This window comes from Pelodiscus sinensis, chromosome 5, assembly GCF_052426305.1.
Source record: "Pelodiscus sinensis isolate ZL-2025 chromosome 5, ASM5242630v1, whole genome shotgun sequence".
Lineage (NCBI taxonomy): Eukaryota > Metazoa > Chordata > Testudines > Trionychidae > Pelodiscus > Pelodiscus sinensis.
In genome coordinates, this window is record NC_143056.1 from 66,271,709 (window position 1) to 66,292,130 (window position 20,422).

Here is a 20,422-nt window from a genome sequence, read left to right on the forward strand (position 1 = left end):
GGGCTAAAGACTATTGGGATCCACCAGCTCCACTTCAGGGGACTGCACAGCCGATCCAACAGGCAGCAGCTAGGGTACAAACTTTTCAGCAGCTGTGAACATGGTGCACCCTCCTCCCCCTCCAACAGGAATACTCAAGCACTCAAAAAAGAATATTTTATTTGCCTCAGAGGGAGGGCAAGTACAGTAATTCCTCATTTAACATGTGCCCGCTTAACACGTTTTCGTGATAGCATGATTTTTATTTTAGGGAACGTTTTTTTAATTACACGACCATCCCTGGAATAACACGATTTCCCCATCCGGCCCGTTGCCGGCAGCTGCACAGGGCTTCTTCTGCCTCCCTGCAAAGCGGCAGAGGATTCGCCGCTCGCCACACCATTCCCTGGTGACCCCCACCCCTTGCCAGACGCAGTGCAGGTCCCAGCAGACCTGTCACAGGGGCATACTCCCAACCCAATCCTCCTCCCCTCTCTTCTCCTTCCCTTCTCCAGAGCCAAACACCTCCCCTCCCTGCTGTAACCCAGTCTCCTTTCTCCCTCAACCTTATGTCCCGGTCCCAACAGACACCACCGCTCAAAACGCAACCCCCACCTTTTCCATTATTTTCAATGGGAAAATTGACCCCGCATAACACGTTTTCACTTAACATGATCATTTTCTAAAACATATCTACAGTGTTAAATGAGGAATGACTGTAACTACTTCCTGATCAAAGGGCAGATTAATGGGATGTTTCCAAAGACATATAACATGTAGGTTTGGAACTGACAATGCAGATTCCTTGTCCTCTTTTCCTTTGTCCTTTTAGGGAAAATAAATGTGTGTGCTGTCAAGGTTGCCAACATATGGATTCAGGGGATTCCTAGATCATGAGACTGCAGAAGTTTACAGGACAGCAAGGAATGCACCATGACAGGGAGATTGCTGACTATGGACTGATTTGACTGGAAACAAGTGGCCAACACTAGCATCGTGTTTTGCCCACTCTGCAGCATGGAACCAGTGACTTTAAGACACTGTGATCTATCAGAGATTGCTATGGTTACCAAAGATAGAAATGATCTTGGCCTTATTCTTGGTGAACACCTCAAACAGTGTATGAGAACAGTTTAGGACCACATTTCAGATTTGCATTTAGGAAATGCTATTGCTTTCTGTGAGTGTTGGCAGAACTGCTACAGTGTCAATATGAAAGTTATTAATAAGTATAAGAAAAATAGAGAATTCATGATTAACTAAAAAAGGTGTAGAGTATTATAGTAAAATTACAAGCTCTGACATCTCCCTGTTTTTCAGATATGCAGTCTACCTACTAGACAGATGTCAGAGGAACTTTGTGTCAAATATAAAAAACTGTCAATGTTTTGGAACAGAAACCTTGTCTGTGATTTCTCTTGTTGGCCCAAACACAAACTTCACTCTCCAGACATTCTAAAACACAATCAGGAACACCATTCCACTGTAACATGTCCTCAACTCCAGGAACTCCGTGTGAGTTGGGGATTGAGAGTGGAATGGGTGGTATGACTGCAAAAGAAATAATTTGAGTTTCAGGAAAGCGCATTTCCCACTTATGGCTGGGAGTCGATCAGTACAATGGTGGAAAGGGTATCAGTTTGGAGGTGAGAATTTAGTTAAATGGGCAGGGGTATGACCTGAAAGACATACCAAAACATGACTAGTGGGGCCCTGCTGATGGTGGAAGGGGAAAAGGAAGAGGGGGCTGGTTGGGTGGATCAGTATGCAAATTGTAGGACATGATACGTGGAAGACTATCTCCTACCACAATATGTCTTTCCTGATTCAAATATACAGAAAATCAATGGCAAAGAACAACATTAGTGCAGAAGCAAGCTTATTTGGTGGGACATCCCATTGCAGAAAGCTGAGATAAGCAGAATTAAAATGTCTGAAAACCAGGAAACACAGAGATACGGTCGACCATGCCCTGATTTTCAGAAATTTGGGTTTTGCTCAACTCAATTTTTTGCAACTGGTCAACACACTAACAAGCAACTTGAACTCTGAATTAACATAAGATTTTTCTGCTGAATTGTCATAAGTTTCTCATTATGCTATGTGGTTACAAAGAACAAAATATAGTAATTAAAAATTGTGAGAAAATGTACTGCCACTGCAAATCTTTACCTAACTCCCAAATGTATAATTTATGTTTAGAGATACACAATGAATTACTTCAGACAGCAAACTGAAAGAAGCATGAATTCTGGCATTTTTTCAAGGGAAAGACAAGCACTGATTTTGGGACCCAACCATCTTTCCTCCCTCCCCAGAACAGGAACAGCGTTTATATTACCACCATAAATATCAACACCAGGTTTCTCTCCACCTCCTGGAAGTAAAATTTTTACATCTAATGTATTTGTTTTATAAAGGTCATGTCTTAAGCTTCATTTATACTGGGTTAACAATCCATGTTAGGCAGAACTTGGTTGTAAAACCAGCAGCACCCTAACAGAAATTTAAGGTACTTTTCCTTGTCAGCGTTGACTAGACACAGATGGTTGGAATATTTTTCTATGATGGATGTATTTACCACCACCTTCTACACTCAGTGACAGATTTAAAACTGCACAAAAACAATGGAGGTAAAAGGACTCATATATGATTTAAGCTTTTGTAACTGAAATCAGAATCTGGCCCTTCAGTCATAAATTCTTGACATACCACTTTCCATCTTTCTTTGACTAAGATTCCCAGACTGAGGATGCCTAACTGCTCCCCTCCCCTACTGATTGTAATCTCCAGATGCAATGCACTGAATTTCCCATTCCAGTGCATTTTCCATTGCAGACTAGGGCTTTGTGATAGTGCAGTGTAAACATTAGAGAAGTCCAATAAAAGGGAAGAGCATTAGACCAAGAGGAATTTGGTACAGGCAGACAAATATAAATTTTGGTACTAAGCAAAAACCACATCAAAGATCAACACTTTTTTAAAAAGAAAGAAATGAAAGCAAGACATACTCACCACTTTCCATCTTTCTTTGACTAAGATTCCCACACTGAGGATGTCTGGCTGCTCCCCTCCCCCACTCATTGCAATCTCCAGATGTGGTGGAACCGCTATGAAGAGTCTATGTCACTAGAGATCAACCAGCTCCCAGAGGTGGATTCCATTTAACCGGAGGCTAGAGAAACAAATAGCAGCACATAAGATATCATTAATTAATGCTAGAACCCCACAAGCATCAGTTGTATTCCTAATCTAACAGATTAATTAGACCATTCTGATGCAGGAAATCTAATTTAAAAAATTATAATTAACAAAAACTTAGACTAAAAAAATTCCTATTTTTAAATGGGTTTCAGCCAACTCTACCTAGAACTAATCCATGTTTGCTTCTAAAATGATATTTGATGGAGAGAAACATTTCAAAGCAGAAAACAGTCTAAATCAAAAGTTATAATCTGGAGGAATCAAAATACATAGGAAGTTTGAAAAGGCTATAAATCACCATTTTAATGCAAATTGCATTTAAATGTAACTTTAAAATCTCACAATTAAAAGTCTCACACAAAAACTGGGAAAATTAAGAAGTTATGGTTCCTATACTGTGTTACACATCATGTATATTACCTTTGATTATGTGTGCATATAAAATTATAATTAGGGATGTGAAATAGTGTGTAATTGAACAGTCATGTAACAACAACAAATTTTAGCGGTTATATGACTATTCAAGAGTCCCTGGGGGTGGGACCAGAAACCAGTGTGCTACCAGCCCCATTCCAGGGGAACCCCCTACCACCACATGCTGCTGCCTCTCTATTGGGGCAGCAGTGCAGGGTGCCAGGTAGGAGCCGGTCCATAAGGGGAGCTAGTTTAAAAATACCAAGACAGTACACAGAGCGGCAGCAGCCCCTGCCCACAGGGAGTGTAAACTCCCCACAGGAGAGAGGCTGCTCTGTGACAGAAGCCCCTATCTGCACGGAGTTCAGACCCCCCCATTGACAGAGGCTGCTGCCACAGAGCAGCCTCTGTCCACGGCAAACTCAAGCCTACTGCAGACAGAGGCTGCTTCGCGGCAGCCTCCCTTGCCTGTCCCCCCACCCCCCATGCTGCTGCCTCTGATAGAGGCAGCAGCATAGGGGTGAGGGGCAGGTGACACCACAAAGCTGGTGCGGGGGGAGCCGGCTTAAAAGCTGGCTCCCTCCAGCACCGGCTCCCACCCCCACCTCCTTGCTACCTCTGATACAGAGGCTGTAAGGGGATGGGGAAAATGTGTGTAGTCGACAGGATTAACCAATCAGCCTAAGTTTACTGATTAATCACGTAGTCTACACTAACAGTTTCCAACCGCTGGACCGCAGACCAATGCCGGGGTGCGAACCACTGGCTGCTGGGCCATAGCAGCTCCAGGGGCTGGGGCTAAGGTACACTGCTAAGCACTTCTCCTCCTGCTACAGCTGTTGGGAGAGGCGTGTCCTGTCCCACCTCTCAGCAACCAGCACAGGGAAGGGATGAGGCCTCCTCCCAGACATGAAAGAGTGGTTTGTTGCACAGCAGGGGGGCAGTGTGGAGCCCAGCATGGCAGTCTTAGAGCAGCTGTAACATGGGCAGCAGCGCTCAGATGGTGGCCGGGAGGCAGCGCAAGGTTAGGTGAAGGGATCGGGGCAGGCACTGGGGACTCATGGGGTGGAACTAGTGCTGGGGGGGTTCTGGGAGTGAAGGGGTCTCTAAAAGGCAGGCTAGAGGGCTCTGGGATCAAAGCTAATACTGGGAGGCTTTAGTGGCAGGGCTAGTACTGGGGAGCTCTAAGGAGTGGGGGGCGATACAGGGGAGTGCTGGGGTGGGGCTAGTATGGGGGGGATTATGGGGGTAGGGCTAGCACTAGTGAGCTCTGGGGACAGGGCTAATATTGAGGACTGGGGGCTGACATTTGGGAGGTCTGGGAGAAGTTGGGTGCAGTGGGGCTCTGGAAACAGGAAGCTGGCATGGGGGGGGTCTGCTGGTGAGGGGCAGGCACTGGGGGCGTTGGGTGCAGGGGACTCTGGGGTCAGTGGCTGGCATTGGAGGGCAGTGTAGGGGTGGAGGGTTCTAGGGGTTAGGGTCGGCACTGGGGGGCTTGGGGACAGAGTGTACTCTTGTCCCGGCCTCCAGAGTCACCACAGACAGCTGGCTTCTGTTACAGCAGTCGCCTGCTATGTGGTGACTGCCAGAGCTGAAGCTGGCTGTTCGAGGTGGCTCTGGGGGCTGGGGCTTTTGGTGGACTGGTAACATTTTATTTGCATATTTGTATATTCATTTTATGCAAATAAAATGTTATTGGTCCACCAAAAGTTTGTGAATGGGTTTGCCGGTCCACAGTATAAAAAAGGTTGGGAACCACTAGTCTACACGTTAACTTCCCTAATTATAATGTTATAGTACAAATTAAACTTCATATTTAGCCAGAAAAAAAGCAAGTATGAAAAATTGTAAGCGTGAACAATACATCCTGCTTAATTTATTGACTTCTGGTAATCTTATCTAGATTTTTATACAGTGATATACATGTGGTAACTTGGAGCCCAGTCCAGTTCTTAGTGAAATCAATGCCTCTTCCTAGCATCAACCATGGTGAGCTAATAGGTTTTTCAAGTTGATAAATTATGGACCGGTCTACACAGTTACAGTATAGCTTTACCAGTTTAACTCCCCGAGTGAACTCTTACTCCAGTCTTACACTTATTAAGAATCCCTTTTTTTGTCTAGTTTAAATCCTTACAAAGATCAACCATAAACTAAACCAAAAAAGGTCCTCATATCAGAAATAACCGCATCTAGACTGTGCTTTCACTTTCAAAAAACCCTTTTTCAAAAAAGCGCTCTGATGCGTATACGCAAATGATTCACAAGATATTTAAATTTGCACTTTTGAGTTGCCTAATTTACATTCCTCTTTTGAAAAAGGAGTTTAGACATGCCCTTAGAGACTGACAAAAACCTCTTGCTGACTGCATTGCTGAGGGGGGCAGTTGTCTTCTAAATCACTTCATTACTGATGATTTGTAAATGATTCTCTGAAGCTTGTAACTGTTTCAGCTGCATTGCCTTTTAAACTCTGCAACTCTTTGTAATCTTTGTTAAACCTTGCAACTTTGTAAAAAAACCTTGCAACTTTGCTTTATAAGTTCAGCAACTTACTGTAAACTTGGTGATTGTTGAGCCTTGCAACTTTGTAATCTTTGTAACTCAACCACTTTCCTTGTAATTTGCTCTAAACTGCATTCTCCCCTGAGATGTGTGTGCGCGCGTGTGCGTGAGACACAGAGAGTGCGCGAGAGAGCGCACAGAGCCAGGTGATGAGTCATCAGACCGATTAAGGAGACTGCTGCTCTGCTGGATCAAGGGAAGTCCAGACATTCTCCCTGGTGACAAATGTGGATGCGTCACAGGAGTTGTACAGAGGCAATAAAAGGAGAGAACATGTGGCAGAAGCTGTCTTTTTCTGAGGAGCTCCTCTTTCTGCAGCCAGAAGTGCTCTTTCTTTTCTGACCAGCTCCCCAGCCATGATCAGCAGACAGACCCTCCAGAATCAACATGCCTTGGCTCCTTCTGAAACCCCTATGCCTGTGAATGAATGAAGGTGTATGCACGTGTTTGTGAGAGAGAGAGAGAGCTGGTTCCCCCCTTTAGTTTAAACCTTTAGTGCCAGCTCTGTCCTCTTTAGTTTAACTATATACTGGAGTGTTAATTCCTCAATGAATAAATCCATACGAGTGTAATCCTGGGTGGTCTCCAGTGGGAATTTTTGGAGTAACAGCACTGTAGTTGACAGATCAGGAGTATTAAGTAGTCTATTTTATAGCCAACAGTAAAAGATGTTACTCCCTATGGGTAAAATACCTCAACCCTGTTTTGATAGGGCTAATTCTATGGGCAAGAAGTCTTTTTTCATCAGATTTAATGACAAAGTAATAACACTGTTCAGTATTTTAAAATCCTCTGGAAATATAAGACGACATGATAAATCTTGTAAATGAATGAGTCAAATGTGATGCAACATATGACTATGCAATCAACAACTTTCTTCTAACACACTATTTACAGGCAGTCCCCGGGTTACGTACAAGATAGGGACTATAGGTTTGTTCTTAAGTTGAATTTGTATGTAAGTCGCAACTGGCTCCAGAATTGCTCTGCCCCCAGCTTCCCGGAATCAGCCACTGATCAGTTTCAACAGCGGCTGAATCTCGAGCCTGGGAAAGAACAGCTGGGCTGCCAGGTAGGTCCCTGCAGGACCAACCCGGCAGCACCCCAGCTGCTCTACCCCAGGGTCCACAACAAAAGCCTGGACTGCTGGGGGGGGGGAGGGCACACTAGCTGTGGGCCCCCCCCCCAGCAGACCAGGGACACGGGGAGCAAAGCCGCAGAGGCATGGGACCCCGCCACCGCTGCGGCTTTGCTCCGGGTGTCCCTAGTCTGCTGGGGACCGTCTCCAGCAGACCAGGGACACCCGGAGCAAAGCCGCAGCGGCGGCGGGGTCCCGCGCCTCCCTGGCTTTGCTCCAGGTGTCCCTGGTCTGCTGGAGACGGTCCCAAGCAGACCACGGGCACCCGGAGCAGCTTTTCTCGCCCCGGAGGTCGAAGTGGCGGGACCGCTGCGCTCTGGGCAGTCCCGCTGCCTGCGAGCTCCAGGGCGAGAAAGCCCCGTTCATAAGTGCGGATCCGACATAAGTCGGATCCGCATAACTCGGGGACTGCCTGTATACTGCAAAATAAATATGACTTGGTAATACATTAATTTGTACAAAAATTCAATGTGCATAACCTCTTGGCATAAAGACTCAAGAGTCTTTCCATCTCTTGTAACCAGAATTGCATTAGTCATTTCAAAAAGGTAAGATATAAATTTTTATTGTATCATCATCATAGTAGTCCTCATTTCAATCTTACATGTTAACCTTGAATTACAAGCTTTAATGGGTGTGAAGAAAACCTTGTAAATGAGAACAAAACAGTCAAAACAATCTTGTGTCTTCCGTCCTCAAGCACTGTGGGTGCCAAAAACCCAGAGCACAACCCACAGATTCCCACATTTACAAAGCTCCAACTGTCTCACATTCAGCTGCCAAAATCTTCAGCTTCCCTTTTTGGCAACTCCTGCATTATAGCTATGTTGTCACTACAAGAGTCTGTAGCACTTTTACAGTTTGAAGACAACATTAAATACATTTAATTTAGTATCAAACAATAACATTAATTAAAAAAAGAAAGCACAACATACACTAGAAGCTGTCACACAATTTCAAGTTTGAAATAGAATTTAGCACCAGATATTTTTTAAAGAACAGACTCCTTCTAAAGCAGGAGTTTTCAATCCTTTTTATAATCATCCCCCCCCAACCATTAAAACCAAACCAAACCTAGGAGTCCCTCTCTTCTCCTTACATAATGAGACTTTTCCTCATAATCTAGATGGAATAGGCATCATTAATACATTGATTCCAATACAGGGGATTCTATTTTAAATAAAATTAGTCCTTCCATCCTGCTGTCTAACTGCACCAGCTAGGAATCCCTTTAAAAATACATATCTTAATATTCAAAACCTTTTCAGGGAAGTATTTCTCAATTTCAGCATTAAAGAGTGATATTTGGTATTTTGGCCCCAACCACTCCTAACACTCAAATTTGACCCGGCCTCTCCCAGCCATGACAGAACAATGGACAAATTGGTCATGACAGAATGGTAGCTAGACTAAATTTGTGTGAATGGGAAGACTTGTCACAATCTCTTAGAACAGGGGTGGAGAACCTATGGCCCACCAGGCTGCATATGGTCCATGGCTTGTCTTGATCCAGCCCGTGAGAGCACCATGGCTGGATTGCCAGCACTGGCTCCCCCCACCCCGAGGCGGGGAATCTCTAAGCCTCACAGGCCCAATCCAGGCAAGCTCAGGTCTGATCCAGTCTATGAGCTCTGCCTGCCAGGGGGGAAAAGCAGCTCCACAGACATTCTCTGTACAGGAATCATCACTCCTGTCGCTCCCATTGGTCAAATCGCCCTGAGCAGGTCCTGTAGTCCCTTCCAGACCCCACCCCTTCACACCCCAAGCCTGCACCTGGCACCAAACTTTCCAGACTTCACCCTTCCTACCCCTCGCCTGCTCCTACACTACCCCTTCCAGACCCAACCCCCCACCCCAATCTACTCCTGCATCCTCCTCTGACCTCATTCCCCCACCCTGCTCCTCCTCCTCCCCCTCCTGCCCAGACCCCCCCAAATCCCATCTTGCTCCTGCACCTTCCCTCTGCCCAGACTCCCCACCCCCAACTCACTCCTGCAGCCCACCTCCTTCCTAGACCCCACTCCTGCACCTTCCCTCCTGTCCAGACACCCCACCACTTCCATCTTGCTCCTGCCCCTACTCTTGCCAAGACACACCCACCCAGCTCACTCCTACACCCAACCTCCAGCTCAGACTACAACCTCAGTCTGCTCCCCATCAGCCCTCTCTCTTGTACTAAATACTCATTGTTGCCTCCCCGCCCCCACACACACACACAAAATCTACTAGCCTTGGTCCCTTAGGCTCTGGGGTGGAGTTTGAGGGTAGTGAGATGAATGTCTTTTTCTTTCTGTTTCTCAGTTGGAAGCCACATCTGAGAGAGGATTTTTTCTCCGCGCTTGGGGGCCAGGCCAGTGAGTGTGGGGGGGTTTCTTCTGCTTGTCACTTGTGTGACTGAATGATTTTTCTGTGGGTCAGAGGCCCCCAACCCTTAAAAGGTTCTCCACCTTGTCTTAAAAACTTTGATGTCTGCGTTCTCCCTGCTCCCACAAGTTGATAACTACTATTCTAAAAAACAAGAAGTCCTGTGGCACCTTATAGACTAACAGATCTATTGGAGCATAAGCTTTCATGGCCAAAGACCCACTTCTGATGCATCTGACGAAGTAGGTCTTTGGCCATGAAATCTTATGCTCCAATAAATCTGTTAGTCTATAAGGTGCAACAGGACTACTCGTCATTTTTGCAGATTCAGACTAACACAGCTACCCCTCTGATACTAAAGAATGGGGAAACGGAGAAAATACAATGTCCCCTGCATCTGGTTAGCATGCTCAGCAGCTTCAACCTTTGTAACTTTATAGATCAAAGAACCAGGTGATGGCAGCCATTAACACCTTTCAATATAACAATATCCTGCGTCTTTGATCTGCTGATCCTGTCAAAGTTTAAAATTTCAACACCCTAAATGAGTTCTAGCCCAGACAGAAAAAAGGAACAATCAGTAGCGGGAGGGAAACAAAGCAGACAGAGTCAAGGACATGGGGAGGAATAATAATGTATGGTGAAAATGGGAAGGAAGAAATAGGGAGGCATACAGAACTCCTACTGGGGTTCAAACAATGCACCTGAAATAGAAAAGCCTGGTATAGGGGAAGGAGATACAGGAGAAACACACCCCTGTCATGAGGGGAGAAATAGTCCCTGAAAAATACAAGGAAAAAAAGCACAGCAGGTAAATTTTAGCATGCAGCAGCAGGGCCCATAATGGCAGCTAGTGAGTAGCTGGCTAGCATGAAGTAAATTTACATTCCAGCTTTCAGCACATTAACTGTTCCTCTAGACAAGTATACAGTGTATCTATTTGGCTTTGCATCCACATCCAGTAGCCAACACCTGATCTCCTCTTCCTCTTTGATATATGCTCCATGCTGATTTCCTTGGAGGAGAATATGCTCCAGCTATTTCTGATCCCAGCTTAGAGTCCTAGTCAGCAATTCTGGGGCTTCTTGATATTGCCATTTACCAGACATTCCAAATAGGAAAATTACTTATAAGTACAATAACTGGAGTTCTTTGAGTTATGTTGTCCATGTTAGGGATGTTAGCTACTGGTTAATCGAATAGTCGACTAACTGCATAAATTCTTAAAAATTAATCAACTATTCTATAGACCCTAGGGGTGGGGCCAGCAGCCAGTGTAATCTGGCCCCACTCCTGCGGAGCCCCCTACCACCGTACACTGCTGCCTCTGTATCAGGGGCAGCAGCACGGGGTGCCAGGCAGGAGTTAGCCTGTGAGGGGAGCCAGTTTAAAAACCTCGCAGACCGGCTGCCTGCCATCCCACACTGCTGCTTCTGATAAAGAAGCAGCAGTGTGGGGTGAGCCCCTGTTGGCAGGGGGATCCGAGCTCCCCACGGATAGAAGATGCTGTGAGAGAGGGGGAAGGGGCAAAGGAGGCTGTTGAAAAGCAGTCTCTATCTGCGGCAGTCCCTGTCCATAGCGGTGCTAGCCACAGACAGATGCTGCTGCCGGAGCAGCCTCTGCCAGTGGCCAGCACTGGCACTGCAGTGCACGGGTTGCTGTTGCGAAGCAGCCTCCCCTCCCCCTATCAGAGGCAGCAGCAGCATGGGGGGATGAAGTGAGGGAGACAGCACTACAGACCTGGTGGGGGAGAGCCAGCTTTTAAGTTAGCTTCCCCCACACACACCTTGCTGCCTCTGATACAGAGGCAGCAAAGGGGGGAACGTAAGAAGTTGGCGATAAGCCTAAACTTATTGGTTAATCGACTAGTTGACTACTCGTTCATATCCCTAGTCCATCTGCACTTTCCACTAGTGCTAGCAATTTGGATCTGCAATGGAAGTGAGAACTCAAAATCCTAAGAGAATAAAAATTACAAAATAGGGTTGTCAAATGCAGTATCTGATTGTAAGACCTCAGTAAAAAGTAATGTGTCATAAGAGTGTGACTAGAACCTCAAGTACTTGCTTTCTATATAGTATCCAAAATATGCATATTCTTCAGTGATGCTCTTGGAGAGATCTCAGTGTGGTAGGAAGGTTTACTTTACCTACCTTACAACAAGTTCTCACACTATTAGAAGTCCACCTCCAGAGTTTCTGAGATTAGATGATTTTTGACTTACATCCTCTCTGTGATAGAGACAAAGAAATTCCAGCAAAGATCTAAAAGATTTTGTTCCTTGCAGATACAATGTCAGGGCATGCCTGATATTAACAGAGTGCAAAGTACCATTTTGGTAGTGTGAGGCTTTGGGGGGAAAAAACTATATATAGGTACATTTGCTGGTTCAGATGAGACACAGTAACTGCTTTGGCAAGAATTTAGAAGGTATCCTCAGAAACATCTTGGCTATCCCTTCATATATCATCCCCTATCCAGACATTAAAACTGATTTCTCTTACATTCATCAAGAGGCAACAGGGATTAAGAATGATGTTTTCACTGATAAGTGTAATGGTGAACTCATCACCATTTGTTTATAGAGTAAACCTCCTACCAGACCTTTTTTTTTTTTTTTTGTTCTGTAACTGTTGCCGTTCGAGATGTATTGCTCGTGTCCATTCAAAATAGGTGAGAGTGCCTACTAAATGCACCGGTGCTGGAAGCTTTTTCCTAAACAGTACCCATATAGGTCAGGGTCCTCAGCACCCTCTGGAGTGGTGCACACATGCCACACTTAGGGAGCCCCCCCAGTCCCTTCCTTCTCAGTTCCTTCTTGCTAGAACACTGACAGAGGAGAGGAGATTGAATAGACATAAGCAACACATCTCGAAGAACATCGCTTACAGAAAAAGGCAACTATCTTTTCTTCTTCGAGTGTCTGCTTATGGCCACTCAAAATAGGTGACTATAAGCAGTGTCTGCAGAGGTGGGTAGGAGTTATGAAAATGAAGATTGCAGTACAACCCTGCAAAACGCAACATCATCCCTGGCCTGCTGCGTGATGGCATAATGAGACATGAAAGTATGCACCAATGACCACGTCACTGCTTGGCAAATGTCTTGGATCGGGACATGTGCAAGGTAAGCACATGGAGAAGCCTGAGCCCTTGTGAGTGGGACCTGATCAGTTCTGGCAGTTGGGTCCATGCTAACTAACAGCATGTGCTGATGTTGGAAGTGATCCACTTGGAAAGTTGCTGGGAGGAAATCAGGGAATCCCTCCCGCGCTCCACATAGGCCACAAACAGCTGCATGGACTTGCAAAACGCCTGTGCCTTCTCCAGGTAGAAGGCTAGTGCCAGGCATACATCCAGTGCACGGAAGTGCCTCTCCTCATTGGATGCATGAGGCTTAGGATAGAAGACTGGCAGAAAAATATCCTGGTTCATGTGGAAGGCACAGACCATGTCAGGAAGGAATGCTGGATGAGGCCACAGCTGGACCTTATCCTCAAAGAACCAGGTGTATGGCAGTTCCGAAATCAGGGCTTCGAGGTCCAAAACCTGTCTGGCCAACGTGATAATCAGGAAGGCTACCCTGAAGGACAGCAGTGACAAGGGATGTAAAATCCCATTTAATCAGTTAACCGGTAAATATTATGATCAACTGGTTAACTGCTTACACAGGCTGGGAGTGGACACTCCAGGTGGGCTGGGGCATCCCTGCAGCACTCTGTTCCGACTAGACTCGGCCTGCCATGGACAGGGGGCTGCTTGGGCTAGAGCGCCCCTACCCATGCTCTAGCCCCTGCTGGTTAACCGGTTAACCATTCACCTCCCTACAAGAGACATGACCAGGGACTCGAACAGAGATCCCCTGAGCCACACCAAGGTCAGGTTCAGGTTCCACTGCAGGAGAGGGTCTCTGGTCTGCGGGTAAATTCGTTCCAGGCCCTCAGGAACTGGGAAGAGAGATCATGGGAGAACACAGAACGGCCTTGCATGGGCAGATGAAGTGCAGAAATGGCCACCAGGTGGACTCTAATGGTGACCAAAGCAAGGCCCTATGGCTTCTGATTGAGCAAGTAGTCCAGGATCTCCTGAAGGGAGGCTTTGGACATGACAACTTGGCGCTGCTGTACCCATACTGAGAAATGGGTCATGTGGCAACATATATGGACCATGCTGAGGGCTTTCTACTCGAGAAGAACCTACTGAACACACCAGCTTCTGGGGGTTCAACCACAGATGGTTGAGTGAGCTGAGGTTCAGGTGGAGCATATGCCCATGGTCCTGGGACAGGAAGTCTGGTCTCAGGGGCAATGATTAGGGTGCACAGGTCAGTAAGTTCAAGGACACCCCAAACCAGTGTTAGTGAGGCCAGGCCAGCGCAGCAAGGATCATCATCGCTTTGTCCTTCTTGACCTTCTGCAAGACCTTGTTGATGAAGGGAAACAGAGGGAAGGCGTAAAGAAGACCCTCCGACCACAGGTACAGAAATACATCCAAAAAGAAGACCTGCTCAAGGCTGAACTGGAAGCAGAACCAGCTATGTTTTGCCTATGCTTTTGTCACCAAGAGATCCACTAGGGGAGAGCCCAGTTGCAGAACAGGGAGGAGCCCTCTCATGGTGAGAGGAGAACTTTGTTTAGATGATCTTAGCTCACATTCTGTACCCCTAGGAGGTGAAGGGCCTCTAGCACAATGTTATGCATAACACGGAACTCCCAGAGCCTCATAGCTTCCTTGCAAAGCTCTGGGAAGTGCCCCCCACCCCCGGCCTATTTATGCCTGCGGCCATACGCCCCAGGATCTGCAGACACACCCTTGCTGTGTCATAGGAGCACCAGAGAGCTGCTGGATGAGAACCAACAGGGCCTCAAACCTCTCCTCAGGGAGTGTTGCTCTGGCCACGGTCAAGACTTAGACTCGGAATAAACTACGCAATTTGCATAGTGCAAATTGTGTAGTTTATTTCAACAGAAGGGTGCTGTCTAGACACACTCTAAGAGACTGGAAAACACAGGGATTTTTCTTTCTAAAATTAGACTATAGCAATAGCAGCAATGATCTCTCTAGCCCACCTTAACTAATTTATTCTCTCCCCACCCCAAAACAGGACAGAACCTTTCAAACAACAGGGGAGTTTCCTTCTAAAAACTATCTACAGGAAAAGGGAAGGGATATTGTTAAAATGAAAATCTTATTTAATATTTTATATTTCAAATGCATTAACTGTTTTTCCTTCGTGTATTTAATAAAAAGTTTCAAAGGATTTTAATGCTGTGTTTGCCATAGCACTAAGCAGGCTAAGCTCTTGGTATACCAAGCCCCAGATCTTGTTTATCACTGTTTAATAATGGACAGTGAAAGAGTCATGTAAACATCTCTTTAGTCCTTCTATTCCATCTAAATTGAAACAACAGCTCCTTCCACTATTTCAGAAAGAAGAGTACTAGTGGAGGCACACAGAAGGATATGTCCAATTGATGTTTGATGGGGGAAATAGACACTAACCCTAACTAGTCCTCTATGAACTGAAGTTGTAGTCTGGCATGTGATATCACAAAAGGTACACAATGCCATGCTCCAGAGTAGAGACAAGTAATCACTGTAGTTTTAGGACTTGACTCCAATTGTGTTATTATGAAAGGCAAGTTCTTGAACCTGTCCTAAGGTAAATAAGCTATAGATTTTGGCTGGAGTCCGAGAGCTCCTATAATTCCTGTTAAAAGGCTTGAATTTAAACTGGATTTCTGAATGCTGATTCAGACACAGGCTCTGGAACAGTTCAAGAATATAATAGCTTTTGATATTCAACAAGGAGATCCTCATGGTCCTACCCAACTGTCCAGGTAGGTGTACACTGAAACATTTTTTCTCCTTAAAATGTACCATAATATGTGCTGACACTTTGGTGAACCACCATGGTGTACAGTTGATAGTACATGGACTAGCACTTCATATATGATGGAGTCCATTTGGATATAATAGCTTTCTTTTTCTGTGTCTAAAACATATCTGTCTGAGATGACAATTGTCTATGCATCATAAAATTGGGACAATCTCCAAAAATATGGACAAGGTTTTTTTTAAATTGGTTTGAAGCTCTCAATTATTGCATTACACCTGGAGCCTATCATTCAGTAGAGCAGATGTGGCTGACAAATTTATTGTTCTCAAATGGGACTTGTGGGATTTCTTCCTCCCCTCTATTTACGAGGATCCTTGTTGTCAGAGTTGCTGTTGAACATGTTTGTCTTCTTTGGTGAAACTAAGACAAAGATGAAAAGGTAGAAAATATTACCTGCAAGTATCTAAACACAGGGTTAGATCTTATTTGTCTGCAAGGAGGACGAAGCTCAATAGATCTTGCTGTGGAGTGAGTCTTTTAATCTTTTCTAAGGTAAGATAAGGGCATATCTGCTTACTGATTACAATTTTTTCTTTTTTATCCTAAGAGGCAGAAAGTAGAAGACTTCACCTAGATCTTTGAAATGTTGCTGCTATCACAGAAGAGTTAGGTTGAGGGTGTACGAGAAAGCATGGTATAATTTGTCAATCTTTTAAAAAAAAATCAGTTGGCATGAAAAGGATTGAGCTAAAAGGGATTTTGGTGGTTGCCAGTGAGACCTTACTCTTGAGCAGTTTCCAAAATGTCAATCACTGGCTGCATTGCCTCTTCCAAAGCTACTGACATTGATGTCATCGTATTAACTAGTTCATGAAACTGAAACACATTATTGGAAGGATATGCTGCTGTCAATATTCCAATGTTATCATCAGGAGATGAGCCACTTTCCATTTCTAAGGTATACTGAAATTCATCTAAAGAAAATTCTTCCTGGTACACTTTTTTTAAAAGTATATCCTGGGCCAGGGAAGGGGAATATTTAAGTTTCCAGGTGTGGATGCCTTGGATTCATAGGTTCCGCTGGACCATGTTCTGGCACCAGAAAGTCTGGTTTCCTGGTGTGATAAGAAGAAGCTGGCCAATATGCTATCTAATCCCAAAACAACTTGTGAGATCACAAACATAATTCAAAAACTGGAGAGAGAGGAAGCAGTCTTCTCAGGTGAGCCTGCTGAAGTCTTAGGAGTGGAGGGGGACAGGGAAATTGATTGAGAAGTTCTCTCCATTTCAGTACCTTGTATTAGTCTCTTATCAGGTGAGCAGTGTGATAGTATTTGATCCAAGTATTTGATCCATTAAGAGACGTAAATCCAGACGCATGTTAGAAATGTTACAGTGTGCATCTGATCTGCCATGACTGGATCTGATTGTTCCAAGAATAAGATCCAAAGAAAAAGAAAGGAGGAGTCTGAAGTCTATTTTGTCTCTCCTGGGCTCACGAAGTATATAGCGCAGCATGTCAGCAAATAATTTTCACCCTAAATCTATCAGGCACCAAATTTGTGAATTGGATATCAGAAAGACCAATGGACATGACATGCATCTCTTAAACCCATGCTTCTGACATGATGGATCCCAATGCGAAGAACAGACATAGTTGTTACATAGGACCAGTAAGTATCTGAACTAACACTAACTTATCCTAACATAACTATATAAAAGCTATTAACAAGAAGAACTTATGGTAGACACTTATCTGATACATCTCTGAAAAAACAGGGGTTCACATCCTATTGACTGGAAGCAAATGAGGCTGCAATGGGCAACAACTCTCATTTAGGATGACACTCTCTGAAAACACTTAAGTGCTGGGGACGGGAAGAAGGAGCTAAATGAACTAACAAGCACTGCTACTAGAAGGTTCTATCATCCTGCCTGCATGCAGTCAGCACATCTCAAGAGTAAGACTATACAGAGGAGCTTAGATCTGATGCCAGCAACATGAACTTGCCCATAAGGTAGGTCTATAAACCAAGCACCCTTACTTTTGTGAATCTTGATAATAAATGACTTGCAAATGGCATAAAGTCCAGGGATATGCAATTCCTTAAACAAAAACTCTTTAAGTACCCAATAAAGATGGGTACACCACCTCTACATGAGGGGCAGCTTTGAATCTAGGAGACTGGACTGAGGCCATCCCGGGGCCAGCTGAATTTTAATTTGGAAAAATAAAGCACCCAACAGGTAACTAACTAAACTATATAATCGATGCTAGGGATCGTTTTGGCAGAATGCAATTTTTATTTTTTATCATTTTAATTGAGAATATCTATGTTTATTTTTAAGTATTTTTTCTATTTTTATCAATTTAAATTTCTCACGGTGGATAAAATGAGTTTTAAGCCTATCTTTTTATTTTAATCCATTTAAACATATACAATTGTAAGAAATATGGAGTGTGGAGGGATCAAACAATAGGGAGGCCAGATAATCAATGAGAGCAGATGTTGAAATTCAACATGTCAAAGTTTCAAAAGTGTCAAAAATATAAATTATCATATGCGAGTACAGAGAAATTGATATTTACTGATAAAAATCCAATCCTTCCAAGTCCAGCTATATACAAGTTTGAAAAAGGTGATAGCTGTTCATGAACCATAGATTGCAAGCTATTCCCTCTTGAAGCCAAAAGGCAGTAAGAGGAAGTGAGTATTAGTTGTTCCACTCCATCTTTTCACGTCCTTAATGCAAGCCACAAGGACACTCAGCGAACATATACATGGTCACAGAGAAATGATGGGAAAAATACTCAGAATCTGAGCATACAAAACAGGTGCACACCATTAGCTAGAGACATAAAGGGTAACAAGAAGACATTCTATAAATATATCAGAAGCAAGAGGAAGACCAAGGACAGGTAGGCCCACTACTCAGTGAAGAGGGAGAAACAACAACAGGAAGCTTGGAAATGGCAGAGGTGCTTAATGCCTTCTTTGTTTCAGACAAGAAGCCTGATGATGAAGGAATGCCTAACATAGTGAAAGCTAGTGGGAAAGAGGTAGATTTAGAAGATAAAATAAAAAGAGAACAAGTTAAAAATTACTTAGAAAAGTTAGATGTCTGCAAGTTACCAGGGCCTGTTGAAATGCATCCTAGAATACTCAAGGAGCTGATAAAGGAGGTAGTTGAGCCTTTAGCTATAATATCTGAAAAATCATGGAAGACAGGAAAGATTCCAGAAGACTGGAAAAGGGCAAATATAATGCCCATCTATAAAAAGAGAAATAAGAACAACCCAGGAAACTACAGACCAGTCAATTTAACTTCTGTGCCAGGAAAGATAATGGAGCAAGTAATTAAGGAATCCATCTGCAAACATCTGGAAGATAATAAGGTGATTACAAATCCATGCTGGCTGTTAGCTAAGAACAAATCATGTCAAACCACATCTGACAGCTTTGATAGGATAACAAGTCTTGTGCACAAGGGGAAAGCGGTGGAGGTGGTATACCTAGACTTTAGTAAGGCATTTGATATGGTCTCACATGACCTTCTTACCAATAAACTACGCAAATACAACTTAGATGGGGCTACTATAAGGTGTATACATAACTGTCTGGATAACCATTCTCAAAGAGTAGTTATTAACGATTCACAATCATGCTGGAAGGGCATAACAAGTGGGGTTCTGCAGGGGTCTGTTTTGGGATTGGTTCTGTTCAATATCTTCAGCAATAATTTAGATACTGGCATAGAGAGTATACTTATAAAGTTTGCAGATGATACAAATCTGGGAGGAGTTGTAACTGCTTTGGAGGATAGGGTCATAATTCAAAATGATCTGGACAAACTGGAAAAATGGTCTGAGGTAAACAGGATGAAGTTTAATAAGGACAAATGCAAAGTATTCCACTTAGGAAGGAACAATCAGTTTTATACATACATAATGGGTAGTGACTACATAGGAAGGAGTTCTGCAGAAAGGGATCTAGGGGTCATAGTGGACCACAAGCTAAATATGAATAAACAGTGTGACACTTTTTGCAAAAAAAGCAAACATGATTCTGGGTTGCATTAACAGGAGTGTTGAGAGCAAGACACAAGAAGTCATTCTTCCGCTCTACTCTGCGCTGATTAGGCCTCAGTTGGAGTATTGTGTCCAATTCTCGGCATCACAATTTCAAGAAAGATGTGGAGAAATTGGAGAAGGTCCAGAGAAGAGCAACAAAAATGATTAAAGGTCTAGAGAATATGACCTATGAGAGAAGACTGAAAGAATTGGGCTTGTTTAGTTTAAAAAAGAGAAGACAGAGGGGACATGATAGCAGTTTTCAAGTACCTAAAAGTGTTACAAGGAGGAGGGAGAAAAATTGTTCTCCTTGGCCTCTGAGGATAGGACAAGAAGCAATGGGCTTCAACTGCAGCAAGGGAGACTTAGGTTGGACGTTAGGAAAAACTTCCTGTCAGGGTGGTTCAATACTAGAATAAATTGCTTAGGGAGGTTGTGGAATCTACATCTCTGGAGATATACAAGAGCAAGTTAGACAGACATCTATCAGGATGATCCAGACTAGTGTTTCTCAACCAGTGGTACAAGTACCCTTATGGGTACTTGAGAGAAGTCTGGGGGGTACATCAATACAACTGAAATTTGGACAAAACTGAATTTTTTTTTTTAAGTTTTACAGCGCTTTATTATTTTTGTACTTTTGACACCCAAAAATTTCATCGTCCATCTATCTACGATAAAGTTGTTTAAACAAATGTGTTGCAATGGTAGAAAAAAAATTGTGTGTTTCTGAAAACTATAGGTACTGGGGGTACTTATAATTTTTTTTTTTTTTTATAAAGGGAGTACTTTAAAAAAAAATTTTTTTTAAAGGTTGAGAAACACTGATCTAGACGGTGCTTGGTCTT

The 20,422-nt window shown here is 43.9% G+C and overlaps 1 protein-coding gene across 5 annotated transcripts in view; it reads right to left on the minus strand.

Moving 5' to 3' along the window:
- TTBK2 (tau tubulin kinase 2) overlaps positions 1 to 20,422 on the minus strand; it is a 169,682-nt gene that overhangs the window by 126,250 nt on the left and 23,010 nt on the right. For 3 of the 5 annotated variants that reach the window (XM_025190893.3, XM_075927247.2, XM_075927244.2), the window contains exon 2: positions 2,995 to 3,154. In XM_025190893.3, the coding sequence (XP_025046678.1) occupies positions 2,995 to 3,063 (69 nt within the window). In that variant the 5' untranslated portion in view covers positions 3,064 to 3,154. The other 2 variants (XM_075927246.2, XM_075927243.2) reach the window with 1 other exon arrangement.